We start from the raw sequence: 27,603 nt of genomic DNA, 5'->3' as shown, positions 1-27,603 counted from the left end.
TTCCAGCATGTGCCGAGGGCAGTAAAATCCAGACAGCCCCTCCTGTGAGCTCCAAGAATCTAACCAAGACAGACAGAAGAACTGAGATTTTCAAGAATTTGAATGCCCAGCTCCCCATAAAATTAATGGGAGTTGCATATCCAAATCCATGAGACAGCTCTGAATGCTCGGCCAGCACAAACAGCATGCACTGGAAAACCCAAAGAAGTAAACAAGTTAGATTGCTTTAAATCTATTATTACTATTCTTGCTGTTTCACTTCCTGTGGACGTGGTAGCAGTTAGTCTTTAGGATGGAATCTGAACTACTTATCTCTCAATAAAACTCATGTAAATGACGCACAGAATGCCCAGGATGTGCTGTAATTATTGACACTGATGCTAACCAGCAACCCTCTCAGAGAAATAAAAGCAGTTTGAGGTTTTCCTGTTTCTTGACAGCCATTTTGACCCAGTATCACCAGGATTCCTAAGTATTTCCAAACTGTAAGTGAATATGAAGTATTCTGGGTTTTTTCCCCTCTCTCTATGTCATAGACTAAGATGTATAAGCTTTCTGCAAGCTTTGAGGAGAGTTGGACCTTGAACAGGGAAAGACTCTCAAACCAATTCTGCCCAATTGGTCCACAGCTTTTGCAAGAATTTAACTGCAATAGTTTCAAAATATGGTGGCGTACCATAACACCTCACAAATCATTTAGTAACTGGAGATGTGCTCGGTGACTCAACATGAGCAAATCCCACTTATACTGCAATAAAATGAAAGGGTAACATTGTTTTGTATTTTTCAGCGATACCCAGATTAGGTTTACAGACCGAGTGAAGACTGGGGTCACCGGGGAGCAGATCTGGTTGCAGATCAATGAGCCAACTCCACAGGACAAAGGCAGATACACAATGGAACTCTTTGATGGTAAAACAGGACACAAAAAGACAGTGGATCTTTCTGGACAAGGTAGGCCACTCCCTCTGCTAGCACCATCTGTATTGGGCATTACAGGAGCATCTACAGCAGGATCGTGCTACAGACCTGCTACCCTTTGGGTTGTAGGTTCTGTGTGTGCACCCAGCAGCCCGGCAGTGTTTGTGGGGGCAGTGCCATTTGTTTTCCCCAACCTGTGTTCTTGGGTCATAAATTATGAATGGCTTTTTCCTATTCCAAATACCTGCTTACAGTTGGCCTACTGAGATGTCAGCCCAGTTTCTGAGCTATTTTATAAAACCCCTTGTGTTGCTGGCATTGATTGGAAGTTTTAAATACAAGTTGTAGCACTGAATGCCTTCTGTATCTCTCCCTTCCAATATTTGGAGGAGGAAATGAGGGACGAGTTTGTTCTGTTACTTTTCTACTGTATTTCTTTGATGGATATAATAGGGCTCCTTATTCTTTAGGGATGTCAAGACCTTTCATCAGCACTGTTGGGGGAACAACTAAAATTATTTGGATTGACTCTTGGAAGCTTTTACTCTGAGAGACTTCTCAGATCCTAGGGAACAGATTAACTCCTTCCAAACTGCTGAGTTTCCTTCCCCAGCTGTTCCCATTCCTAAAGCTTCCTTTTGGGTCTGCAAGCTCTGAGTAAGGGCAATAACCTTATAAACATCTCCATGTTTCTCCCTCTGTACTCTCTCTCCACTTTCTGAGAAAAGAGATTTCTTCTTCCCTTTCAAAGCGGGAGAGGTTGACCTCCCACATGATGGTAGCTTAGCCTGAATTTACAAAGGAGACAGCAGTTTGCTGTTTGGTTTGTTTGTGGCCATCAGTTTGATGCTTCAGAGTAGATGTGAAAAGCACTTGGAAAAACACAGATCTCTTGTATTCCATAAACCAGTGGTCTCCAAAGTGGGGTGTGTGCAAGATGATCTGTTAGGATGTGGGAAGAAAAAATGAGAGCTTCAGTAGTACATCTACATAATTTATAAATAAGTATACATATATTGAGGGTGTGTGCTCAAAAAATTTTTAGATAGAAGTGTATGATCAAAAAAGTTTGGGAGACCACTGCTGTAAGCTATCATTTAGGTTGTGTATTGTAGGTTTCTTCCTCTGTTTTGTGAAATGATTTCAGCCTATTGGTCTCCTGCTGTCTCTTTGTCTTAAAGCCTGACTTTTAGAAGAAAAAAAAGGTGTGTTTATGCATTTATATGTATATATAATAGCTGCTATATATGAGATGGCCTTTATTAGTTGAACCATTCAGCATTTTAGGGCTTATACAACATCCATCCATCCATTAATATTTCTTTAATGATGTCTACATTTTAACATGTATTTCTACATTTTAAAATTAAACTTGTGATGATTTGTCTCTGAACCTACCTTTAAAATCAACTTTTCTCTTTACAAAGCATTTGATGAAGCCTTTGCTGAGTTCCAGAGATTAAAGTAAGTATCATGCCATCTAAATACAGTAGTGGCAGCCATAAAATAATAACAGTATTTGTTTGTGTTGTGCTGGAGCTAACTATATCCTATGAAACAAATCCTAGTCCTGCAGAAGCCTGTAGGAGTTTTGCATGTGACTTTTTTGGTGTAACCCTTATATAACAGTTAGGTAATGAAGAAAAAGCAGTACTGCCAAATGATGAGAGAGAATTTCTGTAATGGATTAAAGGCAGTTAAAAAGATGAGCTATTTTTCAATCACTCTAAGTAAACCTTAACTGAAATCGGACTTTCTTTTTCTTTCTTTCAATTCCAGGCAAGCTGCGATTGCAGAGAAAAGTAAGTGGGCCTTCTTTCACAATGGTTACAATAAGCTGTTTATGAAGGTTTTCTTCCTCTCCAGGAAGGTTGTGTGTTGGGAAAGAGAGGGCACATAGACGTGTGTATGTGCATGTACTCATCTGAGAACGAGTTTGTTTTTACACCAAGGAGCAACAAGGAGAGGGACCTACTTAGTGATTTAACATTGGTGCACATTGCAGCTAATCACATTACAGTTATGGGTTATGTTGATTTTTCCTGTCAAAGCTCCTGTTCTCATCACCAGTTAGCCTTCTCTAAAAATTAGATTTATTGCTGAGATCGCTCATTCGTGTTCTCTGCACAAAAGTCCCTTTGTTTTCAATGATGGAGAAAATCACTTGGCTAGTTTTGAACTATCTAAAATGTCAAATGACTCTGCATTACATACAGAAATGGGTAAGAAAGCAACAGTAGCTTTTGTATCGCTTAAAGACAGATCCCTGAATCTCCTCATAATTTTGCCTGCGTGTCAATTCCAACATAGCAACTAAAACAAAAGTATGTATTAATTACTTAAGGAACAAGTCATTAGAATTCAATTGAATTACTGAGCTTAATATTCTCCCTACTTACAGAAAAATGCACGGAAAAAAATGTAACACATTGAAAAGTTCTCCCACTGCAAATGACTTTCAGACCTGTATAAAAATGAGGGCAGAACTGGCATTTGAAATTATTGGAGAAAATTGCGTAGAGAGATCTGAGCTAACTCCTCCTGGACATATCCTCTAAATAGAGCAGGGCTTGGATATGTACAGTGATTCCTGTGTGTCCCAGCTGAGACATCATGAAGGGATCAGTAATAACGCTGTCCTGGGCATTTAATTTCTAACCCTGAACCATTCATAAGGGACTGGCATGTTAACTGACATAACACAGTCCTGTTCCTGGTCTCATAAGGTTGTTATCTCTGTGCTCCAGAGCACATCTTTTACCGAAACATTAGAGGGGAACATTCTGTATAGTCATTTCCTTCCTCTGCCAGGCTCCACCAAGACATATAACAAAATAAATCCATATTCCAGAATAAGTGCACCAAAGCCTTCATGTGATCAGTTTATTTGTATAAGGTTCCTACAGGATTCTGAGCTTAAAACTAGACTAGATATCAATCTCATTTATACCCAGATACATATAAAGCAGTGGAATTTCACTGTTTTCACTGAGACTGAAGTCTGTCTCTGGACTTAGATTAAAACCTAATCTCCACTACTTAATTAGTTGTCATTAATTTCCTTTTGGAAACACACTGTTTTGAGTTTACGATATTAAAAATTTAGAGCACCAGATCTCAAAAATTCAAATTTTTTTTGTGTACTAAGAAGTAACACTGAATTAATGGCAAAATCTGCAGGACACAGCACATGTACTTTAATTCTCCTCTGTAAGTGATTGACACCAGCTATTAACACATCTTTTTCTGTGAATTCAACGTTTTTTAACGTCCAAATGGTGTGCTAAGAATGACGAATAGTTCTCTGCTAGTGCAGATATCAGAGATGAGTTGTACATAAATAAGATAAAAGGAAAGATCTAGAGGGGAAACAGAATCTGAGACATGGTTGATTTTGAGGCACTAAAGAAAATTACTCTTCTTTATTTCCAGATCGTGCACGGGTACTTGGAGGTTTGCCCGATGTTGTCACCATCCAGGAGGGCAAGGTACAGTAAATTAACTGAAGCTTTACACAACAGTCCAACAGCTTGAAAGCCTTTCAATGATGGGAAAATATTCACCTTTTTTTTTAAAAGATGCCATCTTTAAAATCTGCTACATTATTTATTCATCCCCTGCCTTCTGAACATAATTCAACTGTCTTGCACAGATGGGTTTATGTATTCAGGGCAGTGTCTTTCCTTAAGCATTAGATAAAAGTGAGATGACAATGTGAGTTGAGACTAAAACTCCTTATATAACCAGCTCTTTAAAAATTCATGCACAGGTTTCACAATTAGATTTTTTTGTAACGGAGTATCAAGGAAATTTAATTCATTTTTTGCAAGATAGCTAGTCATTCTATGTCTTTTGCAGTTAACTTCCTTGCAATGTGGCAAGATAGTCACACGTGTCAAGGCTGGCTTTTAAATGGTGTAAAAGTAGTAAACCATAACTCAATTCTTGTCCAGCCAAAAGGAGAAAGTTTTCTCTGTTTCATCAGGGTAAATGAGAGGGAAGTCAAAATAAGTTGCTGCTGTTACATTGGATTATATTAGGAATGTTTAGCCAAAAGATTATTGTAAGGCACTCCCGGAGGAGCATGGCTACATTGATGCTTGAGTACAGAACAGATGACCCAGAAAGTCAGTTCTCAACCTCGCAACCTTTTCCCAGCACACTGCTTCTACAGGTTGCTGCTTAATAGTACCGAGACCAAGGACAGCCTGCTCTTCACTTCCCACTGGTCTGCCACTAGCCAGTTCCTCTTTACAGGGTGTGGGAACGTTCAAACAGGGCACGTGAATGTCTTTGGAAACTAGTAACAAGACAATTACAGTAAGATAACTTCCTGATATTTCTGGCTTTATCTGGCAGTAGGTCAGCTGGGTTAAAAATATTTGAATATAAGATGAGCAGAAGTGTTAAGAATCTAAAATCTTGGTCTGAATCACTTAATGCGAGGTATAGTGTAGCCAACAGACAGTGGACTGCAGCAGTTCTGGGAAAATTAAGTATGTTTGCAGTACAAAATGAAATAACATTTGATTAAACCTTTCAATAAAGAATTCAGCAGTTTGGGAAATGCTGTAGAAGTAAGAATCACTCATGCGAGCATTGTAACTGTTGGTAGAAGACACAAAGAAACAACGAATTTGCAGATTCTCAGCAATGGTGCTTGTGCTTGGAGACGAGATTCTCATACTGTTTTGGCAGGGGATAAATTTGTGTGGTTATTACCTGTTTTAAGCTTTCTGCCAAAAAAAAATAGTTGATATGAAATTGAGAATGAGCACATTAAAGCAAAATCTGTAATGTTTATAAAAAGGGAGTTTGTAACAAATGAGTTGCAACATCTTACCCAGACACACATTGTCCTTGACAGCAAGGACATTTGTAATGTTTGAATAAGTAACTGAAAAACTCCCAGAACTTGAGACAAATATCCTTGACCTTATGTTTCTGGATTCAGTAGACGATCGTTTTGAGACACGGAGTAGGGCAGAGAGTGATCAGGGAAAACAGGGCTTGTTTGGGTGGTGCTGGCCCATCTGTCTATTGTTTGCATATATGCTGGAGAGAGGGGAATGCAGTTCTCTGTTGTGTAATTCACACAAGTTGCACAATCATCAAGGATTTTGAAAAACAATAAATGAGGTAGCAGAGGACTGGCAATTGCAAACTTTGATTCTGAATAGCAGTGCAGCCATAATTACAGAGTTATATGAACAGATTGGTGTCCCTAGATTGAACTTCCAAGCATATGCATGTCTTAAACTTAAACTTAACACTGTGACTGAGATGCTATTTATTAGCTTTTTACATGTGAGCTGAAGGATATGTGTGAGAATGAATGAACCAGTGTTCACCCAGTGTTAATCAAACAGCGTTCCAGATGGCCTAAGAGGCTTCCACTGATAGACATAAATGCTCTTCAGCAGTGTGATATAATTGGAAAAGGCTAAGTGTCAGTTCATATTACAGAGGAATTTGACCTGACAGAGAATACTAGCATAAGTTTTGTGTGCAACTGGCCAAATTAACCTAATTGGCTGTTTTAATGAAAACTCCTGTAAGGGAGTTTTATTTTTTAGAAAGAGAGACTTAGGATTTTGACAGACAGCAACACGTTGCATCCTTCTGCCCACCAACTCCCCATTCTACCCTTCTGCCAGGGGTATGTGCCCCCACAGGTAGGCTGGAATAAGGGATCAGGTTCTCTTGATTGAGCTACTTCAATTCACTCACCGGCCTCTTAGTCCAAACCACCATGAATGTGAGTTTGTGCTAATATGCAAGAGGAATGGCAATACTTGAAATACAATGACACCTTTCCCTCTGCCACCTATGCTACCCTACTCATGATAATCTGCAGTGAAATGCAGAAAAGGTAGTAGGGGGCACAAAGGGTCTGGATTTGCAGCTGCTGGTTTCTCCAGGTGCACATTCCTCAGTGCCCCAGGTCCAGACTTGTTATGGGAACTTCTGTGTGAAACTCTGAAATACTGAGATCCAGCTCAAAGAGATGGGGTCTACTCACCCAGTGTTTTTCAGATAGATCAGATTTCCTGATAGATTTCATTCACTAACCACAACATCTAGACAGGTTTCCAGTTCTTTTCCCCATCCCACTGCCCCAGACAATCATCACAGACAGACAACTACTGGAGAAGGGGGATTATCTTGAAGGGGAAAGGTGTCTTTTCCCCTCAGGAATACATGACATTTTTTTTACCAGGATAAGGATTTCAGGTTGAATACAGCATAATAATCAGGGGTTTTAGTAAGTAATAAAGACACATAGGAGCAAAGACATTCTCCTGCCCAAAGAACAGAAAATCTGAAACAGATAGGTACAGTCACAGTGGGCAATCACTTCTCCTTGGCTAAGGCTCCATAATTATGAAACTACCTTCCAGAAAACTAAATTTCTCACCATCTATGTAGTGAATGATAAGCTACATCTCTGCATATTAGTAGCTGGAAAAGAAATAATAAGAGTTGGGAACATCAAGAGGACCACCAATGTCAAACAGGAGCTAGTGATGCAAGGTTAAGCAAAATGCAGCTATTTTAAGAAATGATTTGGAAGAAGAAATGAGTCATCACTGCTGCTTGAATCTTTGAATTAAGGAGTACTGACATCACTTCAAACATCCAAGGTTTGAATGATGCCACTAATAGAGCTGTCTGGACATGGACATCAGCTCATGAGCATCTTGGAGTGGCAGCTGGGGCCACTCGGTGGTGATCTCTTGCTTGCTAAAGAATAAAAAGACAGTAAAGAAATGCAGAGCACCTGAAGGGACCCAGGTGCAATGCCTGGCTGAGGCTGTGTTTGTATTGGGAGTGCTAAGGAAGAGGGGGAAATGTAAAACCTCTTGTTTTCAAAAAGATGGACTGATACGGCAATCAAAACCACACTGACACCAGTGGGCTATGAGAGAAGGCAGTCAACAGCCCCACACAGTCACCAGCTGTCGGTGCTACAGGAAATCAGATAGAGGCCATTTCCACCATGCTGTAACCACCTCTCACTTGGAATCTGCCTCTCCTTCAGTACCGAGAATTATGTGTTACTCTTCCCCCCTCCTTTTGGTCTCATTTTGGTCCCTAGGGCATGTGGGATTTATTTGATTTTTATTTGGTTCTCAGAGGTACAAAAATCTTTTTTTTTTTATAGAAGTATCCCTTTTTTCTATCTTCTAATTTCAAAAGCCCTCTGGGTGTCTCTCTTCTGTCCCATCTCCCACCCTCATACTACCAGATAAGAAGCAAAGGGGTGAAGGGAAGGTAGCCTGTTAAATAGATTTCTCATAGTAGATTTTAATCATGACAGCCTATAGGATCAACAATGTGAGTGCTCTTCAGTTCTCTCTATTTTTGATGTATTTTTATCAAGAGCCTTTAAAAAAAAAACAAAAAAAACCCCAAACAAACAACAAAAACAAAAACAACAAAAAAAACCCAACAAAATGGAAGAGAAACAAGCTTCCACTTGCCAGTCAAGTGTAAGCTTGTCCACTCCTTATGTATCACTTAGTCCATTCCTAATGCACCACTGAAGACCATTTTCCCTTCAGTATAAATTCTTCAATTTCCAACTGATGAAAAAGTTAGATTCCACTCTGAATAACAGTTTAAGTTCAGACCAATGTACTATTTAATACTTAGATATAAATGGATTCCTTCCTAAATAAAGATCCAGAGAAAGGCCTATGTACCACTGAAGTTTCACATGAACATTTTTCACATTTGACTCTCTATGTGATACTCAATTTTGCAAACTCTTTTGAGAAGATTCCCATAGCATGGCGACTGGAGGAGGGGATCATTTACATATATGGTTATCTCCCAAACATGAATTTCTCAGCTGACAGCAAAAAAAGGAGGCCTGAACATTGTGTGTACAGAAGACTTGCCAGCCTACAGGAAGTATCCAACTGCCAGTGATCTCTTCAACAACTGACTGTCTGACAATGAAGATACTTCCTTCAGTCTGATGGGACTGAATTCAGCCCTTAGGAACATTACTAACATCAAAGGGAAACACTTACATGAACACCAATAAAGGGTACAGCCTGTACTGATTTCAGTTAAAAATAGTTTTACAGGAGTGCGTAAAACAATTCAAGTCTGTTGGAAGAGCTGTCAGGGCACAGTTTAAAAAGGTCCTAAATTAAACAAAATATTCCAGGGACACTTTGTTCTTAGTTAAAAAGGCAGGCACACTTTCTTTACTTCTGGGGTAAATATATAGTGAACTTAATGTGAACTAATCCATCTGACTGTTCCTCAAGTTCTCATTTCAGGTCTAACATACAAATGCAGATAATATCTAATTTTATATTAAAAAATATGCATGGAGAAAGATCTACTAATGATTATGCCAGTAGAGAAGAAGGTCCATAAAATATTGAAAGGTTTTAATGGAGTTTTTGAATTAACTGAGTTCCTTCTTTTCCTTGATGATACAGAAAACTCTCACAAAAAATATTGATTACTGATGATGATATGCATCCATTTACCAAAAGCGGAAATCCAAATGGGGATTTGGATCATTTGGAGAGTGAAGCATGAAAAACCACAGCAAATATTTACTGGCTCTTACTCCTAATCCTTTTGTACTTTTTCTGTAGGCACTTAATCTTTCTTGTACTGTCTGGGGAGATCCTACCCCAGAGGTCTCATGGCTGAAGAATGAAAAGTCATTTGTATCAGATGCTAACTGCACCCTGAAATTTGAATCTGGAAAAAAAGTCAGCTTTACCATTTCTACTGTGTCCACACTCGACTCTGGGAAGTACAGCCTTGTGGTGAAAAACAAGTATGGCACAGAGACCAGCGACGTCACTGTAAGTGTGTTCATACCTGAGGAAGAGAGACAGTCTGAGCAAGAGAAAAAGAAAGAAGATAAGAAAACGAAAGCATGAATTTAAGACTAGAAAACAGAAGTATGGGGGAGATTTTGGATGATAGGCTGACATAATATGTGTGTGTAAATGGCTTTCTGCTTTAGCAGGCAGCCTTGGAATTTTCCACTCACTTCACTTTTGCTTCCCTTAATTGTGCCAAGAAAAACAGGGCCTTTCCTAAGTATTTTCTTACTGCTAGCTTCACAGAACCTAGTTGTAGCATCTTCAGCTAGGACAAATGCATGCTGGCTGTAAACACAGGTCTGCCATTTGATCTTACAACAAAAATGGAAAGGGTGAAAAATCATTTCAGTGGAGGCAACTAATGAGGTAAATGGAAAGATGAAAACCGCTTGAGGCATTTTTGAGCAGCAGTTTAGATTTGTTCCAACTTTGGTAAAGTAGCATAGATTGAATGTGTTAGAGAATTAAATAATAGAGGAATTAGTGCTGAGTTTTTTCTACATTAAGGCCCCTTTGTATTGCTCTGTTAATTTAAGAGGCCTTGATATGGGTGTCATTTACATCCATAAATAATGTTTAATTTGCCCAACTGGGGTAAAAGTACTGTAACATAGATGAAAATTAGGCTTAGGAGGCCAGAATACTGACGTGTGTGTGTGTGTGTGTCTGCAAAAATGTATGAACTCTCCTCTATGTTCACAAATAAACTGAATTCACTTCTTTCCTTCCATCACAAGCTTGTTTCACTGTGTCTTGTTTTACTAGTCACGGCTCTGGTAGTTGCGCACAGTATCTCAGTGTCTTAATGCTTTCACCACTGTAATTACCTCTAGCTTCCTTTCAGATCCCTGTTAATCTTCACTTTACTGTTCACGACAAAACCCACAATGGCATCTGTTCACACCTTTTGGTCCAGACCTTCACTACTTCACATCTCAACTCAACAAGGTATTTTTGCAAATTTGGGCACAGGAGTAGTCTCATGTGATTGAATGGACCTGCTCATGAATTTTGATTTAAGGGTGTTAGGTAAGTATATTGTTAGACTGAGGCCTCAGTTAATTTCATCCAAACTTAACACTGGAGATCAGAAATAACATATTTTGTCAAGATCTTTTAAAGTTACAAGAAGACTTTTCACTGGAACATAGAAAAAACTGTGGGTTTTTTTTCAGATAAAAATGTTTCAGACAAAAAACATTTGTCCAGATCTTTGAACACACTTACATAGATGAAGAACTCCATGCCAGCTATTTTGCAGTGCCACTGATTATTATTAGCTGAGGAAGAGCAACATAATATACATATATATATGTCCAGCAGGACGGAGATATATGACATATACCCAATTGCTAATTAGGAGAGTAATGTGCCATATTCATAATGCTTTTCATTACTAGTCTCACAACAGCACAATTCTTCACATGAAAATCTAAAGAACTAACATACACATTTTCAGTATAAGCATGATCTGTGTGCACATTTCACATACTTTCTCTTGTTGCTTTTAGCTACTGTGACTGCAGAGATAGCGCTGTTTCCCAGGCACTCTTTTTGCTGCATTATTGGCATTTCTGTGAGGATGCCACCAGTAACTGCTGTACAGTTAATGCTCACTTAAACCCTTGCCATCTGAGGTTTACTGTCAGCTAATGTTAAAGGTGAAGTGGAAGCATGAGAGAATTCTTAATGGCTCTGGTAACAATAAGATTCAACACAATTATCAATGGTGAAGTGATGACTTTTGCAATTTTTAGTATTTTTTAATCAGTTTCTATAAAGGGCTAATTATTATGATCTTAATAATTAAAAAAAAAAAAAAGAATCCAGATTTAGATCAGATTTATGACCTACCAAAACATGTTAACTTTATACATGAATAGTACCACTGGTTTCAAGGGACATGTTTATCTGGTATAAATATTTTTTTTCCAGAATAGATTTCACATCACAGGGATTTTTAACATGAAATTATGTAAAACTAATGTGTTTTCAGCATTTCACATAAACAGTGTATATGTTCACACAGCCTTATCTCCTAAAAGTTCAAACTCAAGTATCAAACTTAATGACACTGCCATTTTAAGGTTTAAGTGTGTAATTATGTACATTAATGAATTGATGTGTTAATAAAAAAGTTCAGACTATTTGATACATAGCTGCTGTGACTAAAGTCAAACAGGTTTTTAAATTTCAAAATAATGAGAATATCTGTAATTTGAGATACAGAAAGCTTTCTGAGTTTAATGAACTAATGTAAAATTATTTTATAAGTTTGCTTAGTATGACATGAAGCCAATTCAAGGATAATAAGCAAGTCACTCCATCTTGGTCCCAGGACATACACCTTAAAAGCAAGTGTCACATCTCATCCATCCTCCAGAGTGCAAACATGAATATGTCTTGCTCTTCGCAATACCTGATAACTGATTTTTATTACTTAGCATTACCATATTTGTAATAATTATTGCATTTTGGCAGCAGTTTATTTCTACTACTTTATCTTCAAAAATCTGTGTTCCTGCCTCCCTCCTTTTGGCAGAACTGTGAGGGAATACAAGAGGGCCATCTCCCAAATAACAGGCTGGATTCTACTTCTCTTTGCTTTGGAAGATGTATGTGCCCCTGAAAGTTAAGAGTAATAGTTGCTTCTAAACCTATTGCTGCCAGGGACTCATTTATGGTGGTTTCAAACTGAAATTGTGATGCATCCACATTTTTGGCTTGTGCACATTTTGTTCTTGCTTTGCTTCAGGTGATTGTGATTTCTGTGTCAGGACAGACTGACACAGTCCAAGGACATAATCAAAATAACGTAACCACATCTAAAAAGAAAAAAAAGACAGCGAGTAAATGGAAGGAAGGAGAAAAGAAAGGTAAGAGCACTTTCACCTCTATGATCTTCTACTCCAATGAAAAAATTGTTAAACATTATGCAGTTAATAGTCTGTGCCAATCAGTATTTCCCAGGTCCCAAACAACCACGTTTACAGTATGCATGCTTTTAATCAACAACTAATGCAAAGTATGAATTGCCAGATTAAACCTCAGTGAAAGAAATTTAAATCAACACTTTTAAATCACCTTTCCACTGAGCTGCTGGTTCTCACCTTGGCTCACCTGGCTGATGAAAGTTTTTTAAGCCATAATAAATAATTTCAAATTTCTGAATGCAGAGGAAAGGGCTCCTAAGCATGTATATATACACAAATGGTGTTATTTTCCAGCGTGAGACTTATTTCAGCAGCTAGATGTTTGACGCTTAAAAAAATTAAAAGGCCTTGCTAATTAAGGGACCCTAAATGCCAAAGTGTTTTAGAAAATCCTGATCATATAGCCACTATTTGAGATTAATCAATTATTCTCTCTTAGGTTTATGTCCATACTGAATGGTAAAGTTGGAATTATAAGTGACCATTTTTTGATCCAATTTAGAGAAAGGGTGGAAAATTAAAAGGTCTCCGGTGATTCGGCATTCCTATATACTACAGTTTTAGACTCTTACTATAAAACTGGTACTTGGACATTGATTTATTATTCACAATTACAACTCCCTCATGTAGAGCACTTTAGCTCCAAATAAGGCTTAAATTCCAACATTATCAGAACATCTGTTTTACATATTATTGCCTAAGTATTTTTTCTTTTAATTCAGGGTGTATGTATGTTATATCATTGATGACAGAACATTTTATACTCTTACTCCTCTCCCCTTTCTGCTCCTAAGGCAAGAACAAATATTTAACTGTACTTCTTTCCTCTCTTGCCTTACTGGTATGGGCAACCTAGACATTTCTGAGCAGTCCTGCAAATGAGATGACTTACGTGAGAAACAATTATTTACATCTGTAAATGTTTTTCAGGTTCTACCCCTTTATAATTAGAGACTATAAAGGCTTGGACTTGCTTTTGGCTCAGTAAAAAGTAGTGACATTTTTTATGATACTGAATCTCTTTATATGGGTATGGGAAGAGGAAAAGAACATAAGGTCATAACCAATGTGAAAGCAAAATCACACTCTACTTACCTCTGTGTTGCTGAGCTTTGTAAATGTAAGGGAAATTTTATCACTTCTAAATCAGATTTTATTAAGTCACACGTAGAAGAAATTATTGCTACAGAAGAGACACCTGATCCAAATGAAATCCCTCCAGAGGAAACAGAAAAGGATACAAAAAGCAACCAGCAAGCAGCAAAGATGACTGATGGGAAGGCAGAAGTAGCTGAAATGGTTCCTCAGCCCACAGAAAGCTTAGATAAGCAGGGAAAGAAACCACTGGGAAAAAACCTTGAGTAAACACTGCTGTTCTTGATGAAGAATGTAATCTTGTTATGATCTGGATAATAAATTCAAGCTGAGATTTCATGGGTGATAGACTAGCCATGATATTTTAACACGAAAGTTTATTAGTGTTTTTAAATAACATTTGTAATACTTCATAACTTTAAATGCATAGCAGTTGAGCACTTATGTCTCAGTACCAGAGCAGTTGCACTGCAGTAATCTGTAAGTATCTTAATAACGAGCCATGTACTGACAAGCTGATTTTAATTACTAAAAAACGTCCATGATAAACAGAGGTTATGAGAGCAAATCCTGTCCAGAACTAACTGACAGATTTACCACTCTGTAAAATAATGTTGATAGTTATGTGGCTCTTAATGTAGGCTATCACAGCTTGAGGCAGACCCTGCTTACTTTCTCAAGGTAACCATACATACAGTCCTCTTAATGCCATGTGGGCTGTACTTTTCACCATGACTAGTTTGGCCCCAGGGTACGATCTCCATAAACACAGTCATCTCCTATGGACACACTGGGGCCACAAGTAGGTTTTCTTTTGGTCCAAGTTTCTTTCATGCATACCTGTTTCATCAGGTGGATCAGGATGACATCTGGACATTTCTTATCACCAAGACTCACATGACTGCTTTTCAGACATCTCCATTAATTCCCTCCTAGCCTTGGTGAGGTATAATGGATATTGCATGAACCCATAAAGTATCAGATGCCCCACATGCTCATTTCTGTCCACCCTTTTTGCAACAGCAATCATATTTCTGCTTCCAAGACCTGCTAAACCCACTTTTCCCCTTCCCCTCAGTGTCTCAGCCCAACACTGTCCCTTCTTCTCTTCACTAGAATCAGACCCACTGGCTTCTTATAAAAGAGTGTAGCTTCATGATCCGTGTCAGTGAGAAATAAATATAAGACAATAATCTGTTTTAAATCACTACTGTGTTCATTCACATTTATGTACTGAGGATATAAGAAAACACGACTCATTTGTGGATGTTTAGATACCTTGGAAGAAGCTGAGTTCAAGGTAAAAAACAAACCAGTAAAAATAAAGGTCAAAATTCATTTTGTTAATATGCAAGCAGAGTTCAACATTTAAGTGACCAGAAATTATTAAATACAAGAAACAAAAATAAGATATTTTAACTAGTAGGACAATACCTTTATTGATTTCAACTCTTGGAAGGCTCAATCATATCATACTGGCTTTTTCCAGATGGATTATTGATGAAAGATTACTGAACTCCACTGATAATTCTAGGGTGTTAGATTTATGACAAACGTGGAAATACTGAAAACACAGGAAATATCAGTTTCTGATTAGAAACTGATCCTTACAGAATTGTTAGCATGAGAAAACAAATAATCTTAATAGCATGTGAATGCGTAACACCTGAGACACTGATATTTCTGATGGAAAGAAATCCATTTCCTTCCAGTAGAGTTCCAAGAGGGTTCTATTAAACTCTTTTTTGAAACCAACAGAAAGGTTCCTGATGGATGAAATACTAGTTAGAGAGCTTATATGGAAGTAATTAGAGTTGTAACATTTCTGTAAACATGGTAAAGGATTTAAATAATTTGGATGGTCCATTCTGGGTGGCAGAAAGATGTAGGATGCAACAGAGAAAAATTTATGCAAATCTATATATTGACAGCCACACAAAAGTGGTGGGAGAAACTTAAAATACAGGCTAAACTACAACTAAAATCATCCTACTAGACTTAGGTACTGTTTGACACATAGAGCATGATTCTACATCTGTCTATTATAGTTTAAATTAGTAGAAAACTGGAGTAGCCCAGCAGTGAACGACACAAGTGTAGGTCCTGTACAGAAATGCAGTAAGGAGCATTTGCATGGTAGGAGACTTTTAAAATTAGAACCTTAGCACACGTAGGTTCTCATGCAACTGTTACAGAAAATTATAAATATCCACAGATGTGCAGTCACATCACTCTGCCAGAAAATGTCTGGCCTTTCAAAATGTTACAAAGCTGCAGGTTGTTTCACATGACTCTTAACTGCTCTTTGCCATGGCATTTATTTTAACCTGCCTCACCTCTCTAAAAATCCATCATCTCTTACAGCTCCTTTGGGTTGGGAGCCTATCTCCCACAAACATCAACAGCAGTAAGTTATATAGAGAACAGACTGTACCACTGAGAGCCTTATCCAATTCCTGCAAAATGCCACAGGGGTCTTTTCATTAGTTTTAATAGAAAACAAGCTGGATCTCATAAGAATGTTCTGAAAACGTCCCAAATCTCAGATTACAAAGCCCATTTTGCTCATCATGAAGCCAACAGCAGATCTCTCTTTTGTGTCATTGCAACAGATCAGGTCTTAGCTTTTTGCTAAAAGAAAAATCAGTATTTTCCTGATATTTCAATTAAAACCCACTGGAAATACTTTTAAAAATTTAAACTAACATGCACTACGGTTTGTGGCTTTATTTGTTACATTTGGATGATTCCTCAAAAAGCTGGTAATGCAGCCACATCAGTATTGTTCTACTGGAAACTACTTGCTATCCAGAAACATAGTGTAGTTATGCATGGTAAATGAAATACATCAAAGATTTTAAAAAAAACCTTATTTTTTTTCATTTTGATTATTTAAACTGGAGTTGTTCACAAATGTTTATCAAAATGTTGAAAATTGTTATTAACATAATTGTTGAGTATATTAAAGTTTATTATGACACCACAGTTGAATATTTTTTTCTTGCAATCTAAATGTATAATTTATATACTATTCTCTATGATAACTATGAAAAATTATTTCAGTTTCTGTTCATTACATAATGATAGAATGCAAATAATTTCTGAAGCAACAGAATATCCTGTTAAACACACAGAACCATTTGACTACATTTAAAATCAGACACTGGTTGCAATGTTTATCTGAAGTGCCACTTCTGGGTAATATCTTCTTTCTCACCTACATATCCCATTCCAGCACACATTACTCTCTATACTCAGATTTATAACTATTATAAATTCATATTTTTGTGTTGTAACAACTGTGTTTAACAGTGTAGAAAAGTGTTGCATTAGGCTGTATTATCTAATCATCTTCCAAAATTACAAAGGGTGATTTCTGAATATGAAAGATGATGTGAAAAATAGCCTTTGCCTCCCACTGTAGTAAAGGCACTGTGATTCTAGGTGTCCTTGATTTCTTCCGAGAATTAGTTCTGAATTTGTTAGCCAATTATTGAGGAAGATCTGTCTGTGGTCTGAGACTGACAAACCGCAATTTGGTAACATACAAAACCCTAATCTTTGAAGCAACTAGTTGCAAAGGGAGCTCATCTTTAAGCTACCATAGGGTGGGCTTCTGCTCTGTATCCTCAAACAGTAAGGTGAATGTATGAATGATATTCCATTTAATCTGCACATACGCTGACCAGACAGACATCTGAAACAAATCTTTCCACACAAGGGTTTTGTCTTGCTAAAAGGACAGCAAGTTTTAAAAACTGAAGCCAAATGTTGGTCAAGGAAAAAAGCAACAAAAGCTGTCAAGAGAAAAACATCAGAGAAAACCGCTCCGTTCCACAAGGGCTTCTAGAGATGAAGGTACTGTGAGAGAGACAGTGAGGGGATGAGACCAGTGGCAAGAAGAGGAAGGAAGGCACCAAATTTGGCTGCAATCTTCCGCTGATTTTTCCCCTTGTCTCATTTCCCAATTCATTATATGACACGTCTTTCCTGTAACCTTTCTGCTTCTGCACATGTACAAATGCAACACCTTTCCTTCCCTCTTTCCCCACCTTGCATCTTCTACCATCCATCCTATTTGATACAGTCATTTCCATTTACTGTTTCATCACTCATACCAACAGGAGCAGAATAAAACCTCCTACTTAATTAGGCTGTGATTTTTGGCAAAGGTATGGAACCTCTCTTAGCAGGAGGCCTGAAACCCTGTCATATCTATCAGAAAATGGTTTGTGAAACACCTGCTAATGATTGACAAAGAATGAAGTAATATTGCTCATATGAGACTTGATCTGAGTGTGCTGACTTAAATCAAATATCCTAAACCTACAAACAAGTCCATCAACTACAGTAGGATATTGGTGTGCTTAAATATTTTGGTGGCTCAGGGTACAGTTCCTCATAGCCCTGAGTCCTTGCTATTAATGTTCCTCATTTTTTTTTCCAACTGTTAAGTGGGATTAACTAGATAAACTAAACTAAATTGTTACACCCTGTCATAACATCATTCTGATCTCAGAAATTATTGAAACACTCCTGAGAGGACATGTGCTAGTTGTGACTAAGATGCAGAGATAAGGAGTTTCTCAGGTTTTCTAGGGGTAAGATATAACAGATAGAGGCTAAACAACAATTAAAAAAAAAAAAAAAAAGTTTAAGGATATCCTGACTGCTGTAATAGGAGCAGGGGCAATGGTGCGTATGGAATAAATGACTGCTTCAAACAATGGTTTCTGGGTGTTGTATGCATACAAACAGACAAAATGACATCACAGTATCTCATCACCAGTGTCAGCTTTTTGGGCCCAAAGACTATTTTTGGTGTTTTTTTTTGTTTTAACTGCTATAGCTACTCAGCAAAAGGCCATTCTCTCTTTCATCTACAAATGTCAGCAGCATGCTGAGCTCTCAGGGACCAATGCAAGCTGGGGGTTGGTGCTACACTCCTACACCTACAGCTTTCTACCATCTGCAGAACAAATTTCCTTAGACTTCACCAAAGCCATGCCTAGCGCCCTATATCCTCCCAGACCTGTGATTTACCCCTGGCACTCTGTAACCTAACCTGCTGGAGACCCTTGAGCATTTCTTGGCAAGCCCTAAGCAGGCCACCTCTCACACACACAACCTGTGTAAGACATGAGCTGGCAGTTGAACAGCCAGAGAGCCACTGGTTTACTTATGGCACCTAGGCAACATGCTTTCAAATTATTTCCCCTCCACCAGAAAACAAAACAAAACAAAACAAAACAAAACAAAGCAGTTGCTCTCATCAGCCCTCCCCTGTGCCTGATGGGGAAAATTAGAGTAACATTTGTGGTGAAAAGGCAAAACAAATGTAAATGAGATGGCAGGTTTCCTGTGGTCTTGGAGGCCCTGGTTTGACTACCAGGAAATTATGGTTCAACAAGGACCACAAATCATGCATAGGTGTAGAGAGATCCCATCTACACCACTGCAGCAGGTAACTCCACCCAACCACAATGGAAACAAATCTCACTTGATACAGCTATGGAAAATGCAAGCCATTTTTACAGCTCGATTGTAATCTTCTATGTGTAAGTGCAAAAGAGTAGAAACACTGAGGGCTGTCTACTTCTGTAACCTTCTGATTGTCTGGAGATGGTAATTTAGGAACGGAAAAGGTTATCTAAGGGGAAAACATTGTGTTCTCAAATAAATGCTCTTTAATCAGAAAGGCCTATTCCAGGTCTGAAATATAAAAGTGTGACTTATCAATTTGTTACCTCTTTTCAAGTTGTTTTTTCTGCCACCTAAGAAGATAGCCTGCTTTTGGATTAGGTTTATTTTTATAATAGGATCTATCTTAAAATTGTTATTTGAAGACATATAATAGATTTAGCCCCTACTTCTTATCTCCCTGTGAACAAAGCTGGCTGGTATCAGAAAGAAGAATCTCCTCAACTGAAAAAATCACTTGATGTTATGACCAGCAAAGATAAGATCACAGGAACACAAAAATATTCTGTGAGAGCAACCACCGATGTGGTTACTCTCACAAACTAAGCAACTAAGATGCCAAATAAGGAACTCAGTAAAGCAGGGAAATGATCTGTTAGCTGAATGTGTGTTTGCGACAGATGTTATGCTAATGTGGCTAGGTAATTGTTATTATGACATTATATTCAAATGGGGGGCCTCTTCAGAAAACTGCTACAGCTGAAACATGTTTGCACTGAAGGGTGGAAAATTACTCCATTAGTCTGTATTGCATCCATGTATCCTGAGCTCTGGAAAGTGTTCCAGAACAGACTCAGAATTTCTGACCTGACAATAGCATCATCAAAATGGGCAGGCGTGAAATCTGACTTTTCTTTCTTTTTACATATGTATAATATAGCCACTCTATCCATGTAATTCTGTTAGTGTCTCCTTCCATTAACTGTTTTCTTTAAATATCCAGCCTGCATGTTATGCAGGGATTGATTTTTAGTTCCCAAATCAAACAGATTTAAATATATTATTTCCAAATAAGGAAACTCACCAACTGGAATCTTTTAGGCAGCTTGTCTCAGTAGGTACAGAAGAACAAGCAGATCCTATCTCTTTGTAGGACCAGTACAAAACACTGTCAAGGATCTTTTTAGAGATGGATTATCACAGTAAACTTTGTCTATACACTACTTCTCATGCTAGCGTATCTTTTTGTCAGTTGCACTGAATACTCTGTTAACAAGCCTCATTTCTTATGTGACAATTATATAAAACCTATGTGAGAGCCCAAAATGTCTGTAACAAGTGGGGCAAAGCTAGCTTTTAACAAAACTCTCGTCAAGAGACTGGCAGATGTAAAAGTAATTGGTAGACAAATAAAAGTACAGTAAAATAAAAAAGCAACATGGGTAGTGGTAACACACTTAATTCACATTCGTGAAACCTGAACTGTATTTCCAATTGTGCTACTTCTCTTTTCCCTTTTTTAGACTGCAAGTTGTTTGGGGCGAGATTATCCTGCTTTAATATATATTATGTCTCAATATCATCTGGGGCCTCTGGGCAGTAGTGTGACTCAAGTAAATAACACATAATCAAGCCAACTTCAGTGAGCTGTGGTGTGAATCACAAAAGCAATGGGCAGTGAAGCTGCTGACCTGAAATACATACCTGGCTTGCTGGGCACGTTTTGATTTTGCAATTCTAACACTTTCCTTTAAAAAAAATAAAAAATGTCCTCCGGTTGTAAATGTTCTCCAGCATTGGACACTTTTAAGATTCAGCTGGACAGGGTGCTGGTCCATTTTGTCTAGACCGTGCTTTTGCCAAGAAACGTTGGACCAGACAATCCCTAAGTCCCTTCCAACCTGGTAGTCTATGATTCCATGAAATAAATCATCTTCCAACCTCCTCTGGGTAGCCCAGTGACTTTCAGAAGGATGCAGTGACATGTATTGAAGTGGCAAACACCCCGAACCCACTTTGAAGCATCCCCCTCACGAGGCGTTAATGCGAACAGCCGCACAGAGCACATTGCTGCTGAGCACCTCAACCCCGCGCCTGAGGAAACGGCCGGGAACCAAGTCAGGGCGGGAAGTAGCCGGGATGTGTCACCCAAGTCATGACTGCTCTGCCCTTGCCACCGCAGCACGGGGCCGGGCCTCAGCCTCTCGAAGGGCTCTGCGGCGCCGCGAAAGGAGAGGAGGACAGGCGAGGAAGACAGGCCCGGGGGAAGCCGCCCGCACCCCGCCGCGGGTGACTGCCTCAGCAAGGCCGTGGTTCCCACAGCCTGTGCTCCTCCATCCCCCTTCGCTGGCGCCAGTCAAAAAACGCCCGCAGCCGCCTCCTGCCCCACACGGCGTAACCAACGCAGGGCCGGTCCGCACCCACTACCGGGCATAGGCCGTGGCAGCGGCTACGTGGCTCCCGGCTCTGAGCCCGGGCCCGGGCCCGGGCCTGGGCAGCCGCCGCCGCCGCTCAGCGTTCAACCGCCGCCCGCCCCGCGCGCGCTTGCTTGCGCTCACGCACGCGCGGGGCCACGCGCGTCCTTCCCCCTCCCCGCTGCGTCGCCCCAAGGTCACGTGGCGCCCAGGGGCGAGGCGGGGCCGCGCCGCTGAGGTGGCGCGCGCGCTCGCCCGCCCACGGCCGCGCGCACCTGCCACCCGCCGCCGGCGCGCGGGTGCGCGCGTGGACGTGCAAGCGCTGCACCAACCGTCCGTCGCTTGGCGCAGTTCGCAGCCAGCCGAGCGCGGCTTCCCCTCCCCTCCCCTCCCCTCTCCTCTCCGCGCCCGTTCCCCGGCGGTTCCCCTCCATTCGTCCGTCCGTCCCTCCTCGGCTGCCGCCGGCCCCGCCGGGCCCCGCTCCGGGTAAGCGGGAAGGGGCCGCTGCCGCCCAGTCGGTGTGGGGAGGGGGCGCGTGCGGGGGCGGGGTGCGAGAGGGAAGGAGGCGGCGGGGGTGGGGGGGGGGCGCTCGCTGAGGGCAACGGGGGAAGGCGGGAGGGCCCGGGCCGGCCCGGCCTCGCTCCCCCCCAGCCTCGCTCCCCCCCACGAAGAGGGCTCCGAGCAGCCACCGTTGAACAGCCTCCCCCCCCCTTTCCTCCCCGCCTTAACCGTCGCTGGGCAGCGGGGCCGGCTGGCCTGCCCGCCCGCCGGCGGTGCCTCCACTCCCCGCCGCCGCTCTGAGCGTCCCCCCCACAGCCTGTCTCGGTGTGCGGGGGTGAGGAGACATCCCCTGCCGTCCATCGGCTGCCGGGAGCCCTGGGGGCGGCCGGGGTGCGGGGCTGCCACTCCGCCTGCCCCGCCGGCCGGCTCTGGGTGACCCCTGGAACTGCCGGCCAGCCTTGCGGTGACGTGCGGGCGGCGTACCGCTTTGAAACGTCGGTTTTACTGGCTCTGCTTGGCGGTGCGACTCTTAAATATTAAAAATCGCGATACGTGCCTTGCTGCCCTAGCCTTTTCCGTTTTACGGATATGCATTTCTTAAACTCAGGCTGTTAACTTGTGTGCTTGCGGGGCACTCCTCCATTGTTTTTTCTGTTTCTCCCTACTGGTGTAGGGAGTATGGAGTGTTAATCACTGCAAGTACACTGTCTGCATTTTTTGTTTATGTTTTGAGTTTCTGCCCAGTGCACATTTAAATTAATTTGTGTGAACGGCGTTTTTCCTCTCGGTAAGTGGTAACTAAGTACGTGTAGCAGACATCAACGATTTTTAACACGGCAAGACAATACACTCACTAAACGTGTGCTTTTCCATCCAACAAAATGATGTCATACATATACCTGTGTTTTGGCTGGATTGTGCATGCGGATGTTGCCTGATTACTTTTTTTTTTTTCTCCAAACAAAATTCCATTCTTGTTACGAGAAATTTAATTGCATATGGTATTATTTTAGAATGCCATTGTCAAAGGAGAAGATGATAGAGAATCCTACAGAACTCAGTTGTTTGGGTTTTTTTTTGGTTGGTTGGTTTTGGTTATTTTTATATTTTATGATAGTATTTCACAGGACAGTTTTGAATACTGAGCTCTTAATGTCTGCAAAATATACTGAAAGAGGAAAAACTGTGTAGTATTATACACATCTTTAGAATGTACAGATATTCATTAGTCAAAATGAAAAATCATGTCACAAAATGCCTTCACTTTGTGGTACTGAAAGTGTGGGCTTGTCACTCAGGAGATACCTATCCATTGTTTGTATGCGTACTAGGCAACTAGCTCTGGCCAGGGCCATGAGTTGTGCCTTATCCCCTAGCACCTGCTATAGTTTCTTTGCATCCCGGAACATACAAGAATGTAAACAATTTCAGCATCACTTACATAAATCAAGGAAGATCTCTTTACTTGAGTGGAGTAAGGGAATGATCAGAGGCACTCTGTGAAAACATAGTACTATCATATAGTAAAATATTCAACTGATAAGCTGAAGTTAAAATGTTTCTAAATCAACTCAGGATATCAGGAACTTTGAATGAAATGCTGTACTATCTGGTATTCTTAATTACAGTATGAATAACTAGATAGTGCTGAAAGGCTGTTGTAAGCAATTACAATATTAATTTTTAAGCTCATAGCGTAACTTTTCGGTTAAGCATATAGAAGTGTTTGGGGTTTTTAATGGCCTGGAAAAGAGGTGGTATCTGAACTTAGTACCTTAATACTTAACATTTTGATTTGTTTAGTTCTTTTGTTATTATTTACTTGGAAGACATACATGTAAAATGTATCAGTTTCACAGTGCAGAGAAGTTTTTGCCCTTTCTCCCTACTTTCAGCATTTATTCCCACTAGTGTAAAGCCATGATCAATTATGGGGAGATATAAACTGAACTTCATACCTCCTTATGTATCCTGAGGCCCAGAATAGCCCTTCATTGCACTGCATGCTTTACGGTTTAGTCTCTGCCCCAGAGAACTTGCAATCTAGATCAGATAAAGCTGAAAGGATTTTCCTCAAAGCCACACTGGGAACCCCTGTAAAAGCTAGAGGTTAAATTAGTTGCATTTGTTTTTCTATTCCTGGAAGATACTCAGATGGTTAATACTCCAGATCACAATTTTCTTCTTTTCTAGTCTTTTATATCTTAAGTACAAGATTGCAGCATATAGGTAACCAGACAGTTCTTCAAAGTCTGTGTGTGATCACTGAATATCTGTGCTGAATTAGAATGCTACTGTTTTGTTTTGTTTTTGTAAAATAGCTTTGGCTTATATATAAAGTAACTTTTAATCATTGTTTATATTGTGAATTGCAAATACATTGTATGTAACTGTCTGAAAAGGGATGAAAGGACACATTCTGGTGTGAGATTCAGTGCTGCGTGTTACATATATCCACAGTGAAAAAGCCTTCAGGCTTATACAGAGCAGTGAGTGATGTATTTGTGATCAAATTCAGGTCTGAAGCGTGTACATTAGATGTCTTCATCCCATACTGGGGAGGTCCTGAGAATGTAGCATGTATGCTAATACTGTATCCCAGTGATTTTTGCATCTGGCAGTGCTGATCAGGAGTACTTTATTTATGAATCTTTTATCTCTTTGGAGTTGCATTTTAAGGTTCTACAATAACATAAAGATGTCATCTCTGTAAATATCTCACATATAGGTAAGCAGAGATTTTTAAAAAGTTGTAAATAAAATTAACCACTTAAAGCATAGTAAAAACGTTGCTGTTTTTGCAAAGAATTTTTCACTTAAAAATGAGTCTTTATTCCGCCTAGTTGCTATCTCATCTTGGTTGTTACAAACGCTCTAGTATGTAGTAACATTAGTACTTACATTTCAGTTTGTGCAGGTGGGCTGAGTTAATATGAAACGGTCACACCAAGTCAATCTAGATTGTGTTTGAGATCAGATTTTAGAACGCTTTTGGGGGAATTATTTTTTATTTTTAAAATTTTTATATAAATTTTTTTTTCTTGTATTTATATTTCAATTGAATTTCCAAGTAAAGGGTGCTAGCTTCCCCTTCGTAGCTAAGTATTTTACTGTTGCCAGTTTCTTTTGGCTATGCTGTAATATAATTTGACATTAACTGCCAGAAGTTATCCTGAGTCACTCTTTTCCCAACACTAAGGGACATGTCCTCATTGCTGCTATCAGTATTGAGTGAACGGATAAGATTTTTAACTGAGGAGCTGGCCCATTTCTTTATCCAAAGTGCTTAAGTTCAATACCAGAAATGTAAATATGTGAAGTAATAATAGTAGAGTCTGCTGTGCACCATGTGACATTTTTGTGTTCGTCTATGTGGCTGAAGCCAGTACATGCTAAGCTAGTCTTAGACCAGGTCTTTAGGTTTACTTGTCTTTTTTCAGACTGTATAACTGTCTCCTCAGGAAATATACTACTTCTGGATTGATGATTATGAAAGGCCTTTTAAAGGAAATGTGTAAAGGATTCTCTGCAAAATTCTGTCAAAGAAGTGCTTCCAATAATGTGAATTGTAGCTGAGATTCCATTAGAAATGGAAACAATTGTCTCTCACTTGGCTATCAATAGAATTTAGTTTGTGATGTGAACTGAAATACAATGACTTAAAAAAAAACAACCCGAATTTAGTGGCAACTTAAAGCTGTTCATTCCCCAAATGAAAAGTGTGCATGTTAACACAACCAAGAAATCTGTGAGGCTCCTTCACAGGTTTATCATGGCCCATATAGACAGTGCAGGCGTGCTGTTGTGTGAACAGATATATCCTTTAGACAGATGTGTTCTCTGTGTTCGTTAAAACTCAATAATGCAAGTAGATTGGTTTTTGGTGAATGAGTAAGCATATGCTACTTTGCTCAGCTATATCTGATTTTCCCCTTCCCAGCATTTCATGCTATGAATACTGTTCTGTGGGAATTCTGTAAGACTAGCATTTTGACCCGATTCTCTAATAAAATAGCCAAGCCTTATATGCAAATTAAATTTATGGATGTTGTTCTATTTTGGCATGCGTTCATCAGTTCAACAATATGAAGAGTCTATCAAGTAAAAAAAAAAAAGTTTCTTGGTTATATACACTATATGTAGAAATTTTTGGGTATTCCATATATGTGTTTCTTAGAATAAGTATATTTCTGTTCTTTCAAGTCAACCTGAAGGTATGTACTAGTCTCAGATCTTAGATTCATGTATCTATTCTAAAGGTAAACAAATTAGTCACCACTAATAGATCAGCATGCATTTCATGCTTCAATACATGACTTTGCTTTGACTTTTAAATCCTGGAAGGTTGTAAGAAAATATAAATACACCTGAGGCAGATCAGTGCCTGCAAAGAAACCTTTTTCAATTGAGAAAATAGAAAGATAAGGGATTGCTCATTAGGGAGATGCTTAGGGCTTTCTAGAAACATACAGGGAAAGCTTCATCCACTTTCTCTCATCTCATGTAAAAATGAGATGGATGGAATTTCTATTCAGAAACTTTGGTTTCTGTGGCATGTGTCTAGAAATAAGTTCAACCAAGGATGATGTGGCTGTAGCAGAGTCTGTGCTGCTGGAAATAGAGATGTCAAGTGTGGCAGGCACTTGCGTGACACATGGCTGTGCAGGTCCAAAGGGGCGCACTCTTGCATTGGCCAGTTACTTCTTTTAAGTATCTTGAAAGAAGTTAAGGTCTTCATATACATAAGAACTTTTCATGTGCATGTAACCTAAGGTTTTGATTGAACTGACTTTTTTTAACAGTAAAACTTACTTTATGGACTCTTAAAGTATTCTTTGTTCTCACTAAAGTTTCTTTGTAAACAGAAAAAAGGATATTTTTTTTTAAAAAAAAAGAAAGAAAAGAAAATACTCAAATTAATACAAGAAAAGATGCCATAATACCAGAATCAGATGACTAGTAGTAGATCATACAGATATAACTGTTGACACATTACAAAAGGGCCAAGTCCAAATAAACTACAGTTTTCCTTTCTTGTTATCTTTTTCTTTTCCTTGGACATAAAAAGAATACTTAAGCTGCACTGAAAAATATTTAAATTTGAATGGGTCTTGACCCCACCTGACAGGAGATCTTGAAGGTGTTGAATTTACCATCTTGCATCATAGATGAAAAACTAGACATTTGATTTTATTAATTCTTAACCAGCAGTTTAGTGAGCAATGTGTTGGTTTTGTATCACTGGTGTTCCTTTAACATCTATTAACTGCTTGCGTTCATGTACCATGTTATTATTACTTGTGATACGGTTTTTTCTTTATTCTTATTTTTTTAGACAGCTGGGAATTGCAGATAAAAGCAGGTAACACAGCCTTTTAGTGTTTTTCAGCATTTTTTGAGCAGAACTTGATTTTTTTAATTGCACATAACTTTGCTAAAATGAAAAATTTTATTCCA

At 39.4% G+C, this 27,603-nt stretch overlaps 2 protein-coding genes across 3 annotated transcripts in view; both read left to right on the top strand.

Moving 5' to 3' along the window:
- MYOM1 (myomesin 1) overlaps window positions 1-14,149 on the top strand; it is a 72,914-nt gene extending 58,765 nt beyond the window's left edge. Inside the window, exons 33-39 of one of the 2 annotated variants that reach the window (XM_042798234.1) lie at window positions 791-954; window positions 2,349-2,385; window positions 2,701-2,723; window positions 4,354-4,409; window positions 9,543-9,758; window positions 12,538-12,658; window positions 13,866-14,149. In XM_042798234.1, the coding sequence (XP_042654168.1) occupies window positions 791-954; window positions 2,349-2,385; window positions 2,701-2,723; window positions 4,354-4,409; window positions 9,543-9,758; window positions 12,538-12,658; window positions 13,866-14,080 (832 nt within the window). In that variant the 3' untranslated portion in view covers window positions 14,081-14,149. Of the gene's footprint in view, window positions 1-790; window positions 955-2,348; window positions 2,386-2,700; window positions 2,724-4,353; window positions 4,410-9,542; window positions 10,519-12,537; window positions 12,659-13,865 lie in introns of those variants that run through there. The other variant, XM_032987696.2, reaches the window with a different exon arrangement.
- A 7,767-nt stretch (window positions 14,150-21,916) lies between these two features.
- The window catches only part of LPIN2 (lipin 2), a 45,036-nt gene continuing 39,349 nt past the window's right edge, over window positions 21,917-27,603 (top strand). Inside the window, exon 1 of the mRNA XM_042798064.1 lies at window positions 21,917-22,131. The gene's annotated coding sequence lies outside the window, so the exon portion shown is untranslated. The remainder of the gene's footprint in view (window positions 22,132-27,603) is intronic.

Source organism: Tyto alba, unplaced genomic scaffold (assembly GCF_018691265.1).
Source record: "Tyto alba isolate M040663 unplaced genomic scaffold, T.alba_DEE_v4.0 Super-Scaffold_27, whole genome shotgun sequence".
NCBI classification, from domain to species: Eukaryota; Metazoa; Chordata; class Aves; order Strigiformes; family Tytonidae; genus Tyto; species Tyto alba.
This window is presented reverse-complemented; position numbering and strand designations above follow the sequence as displayed.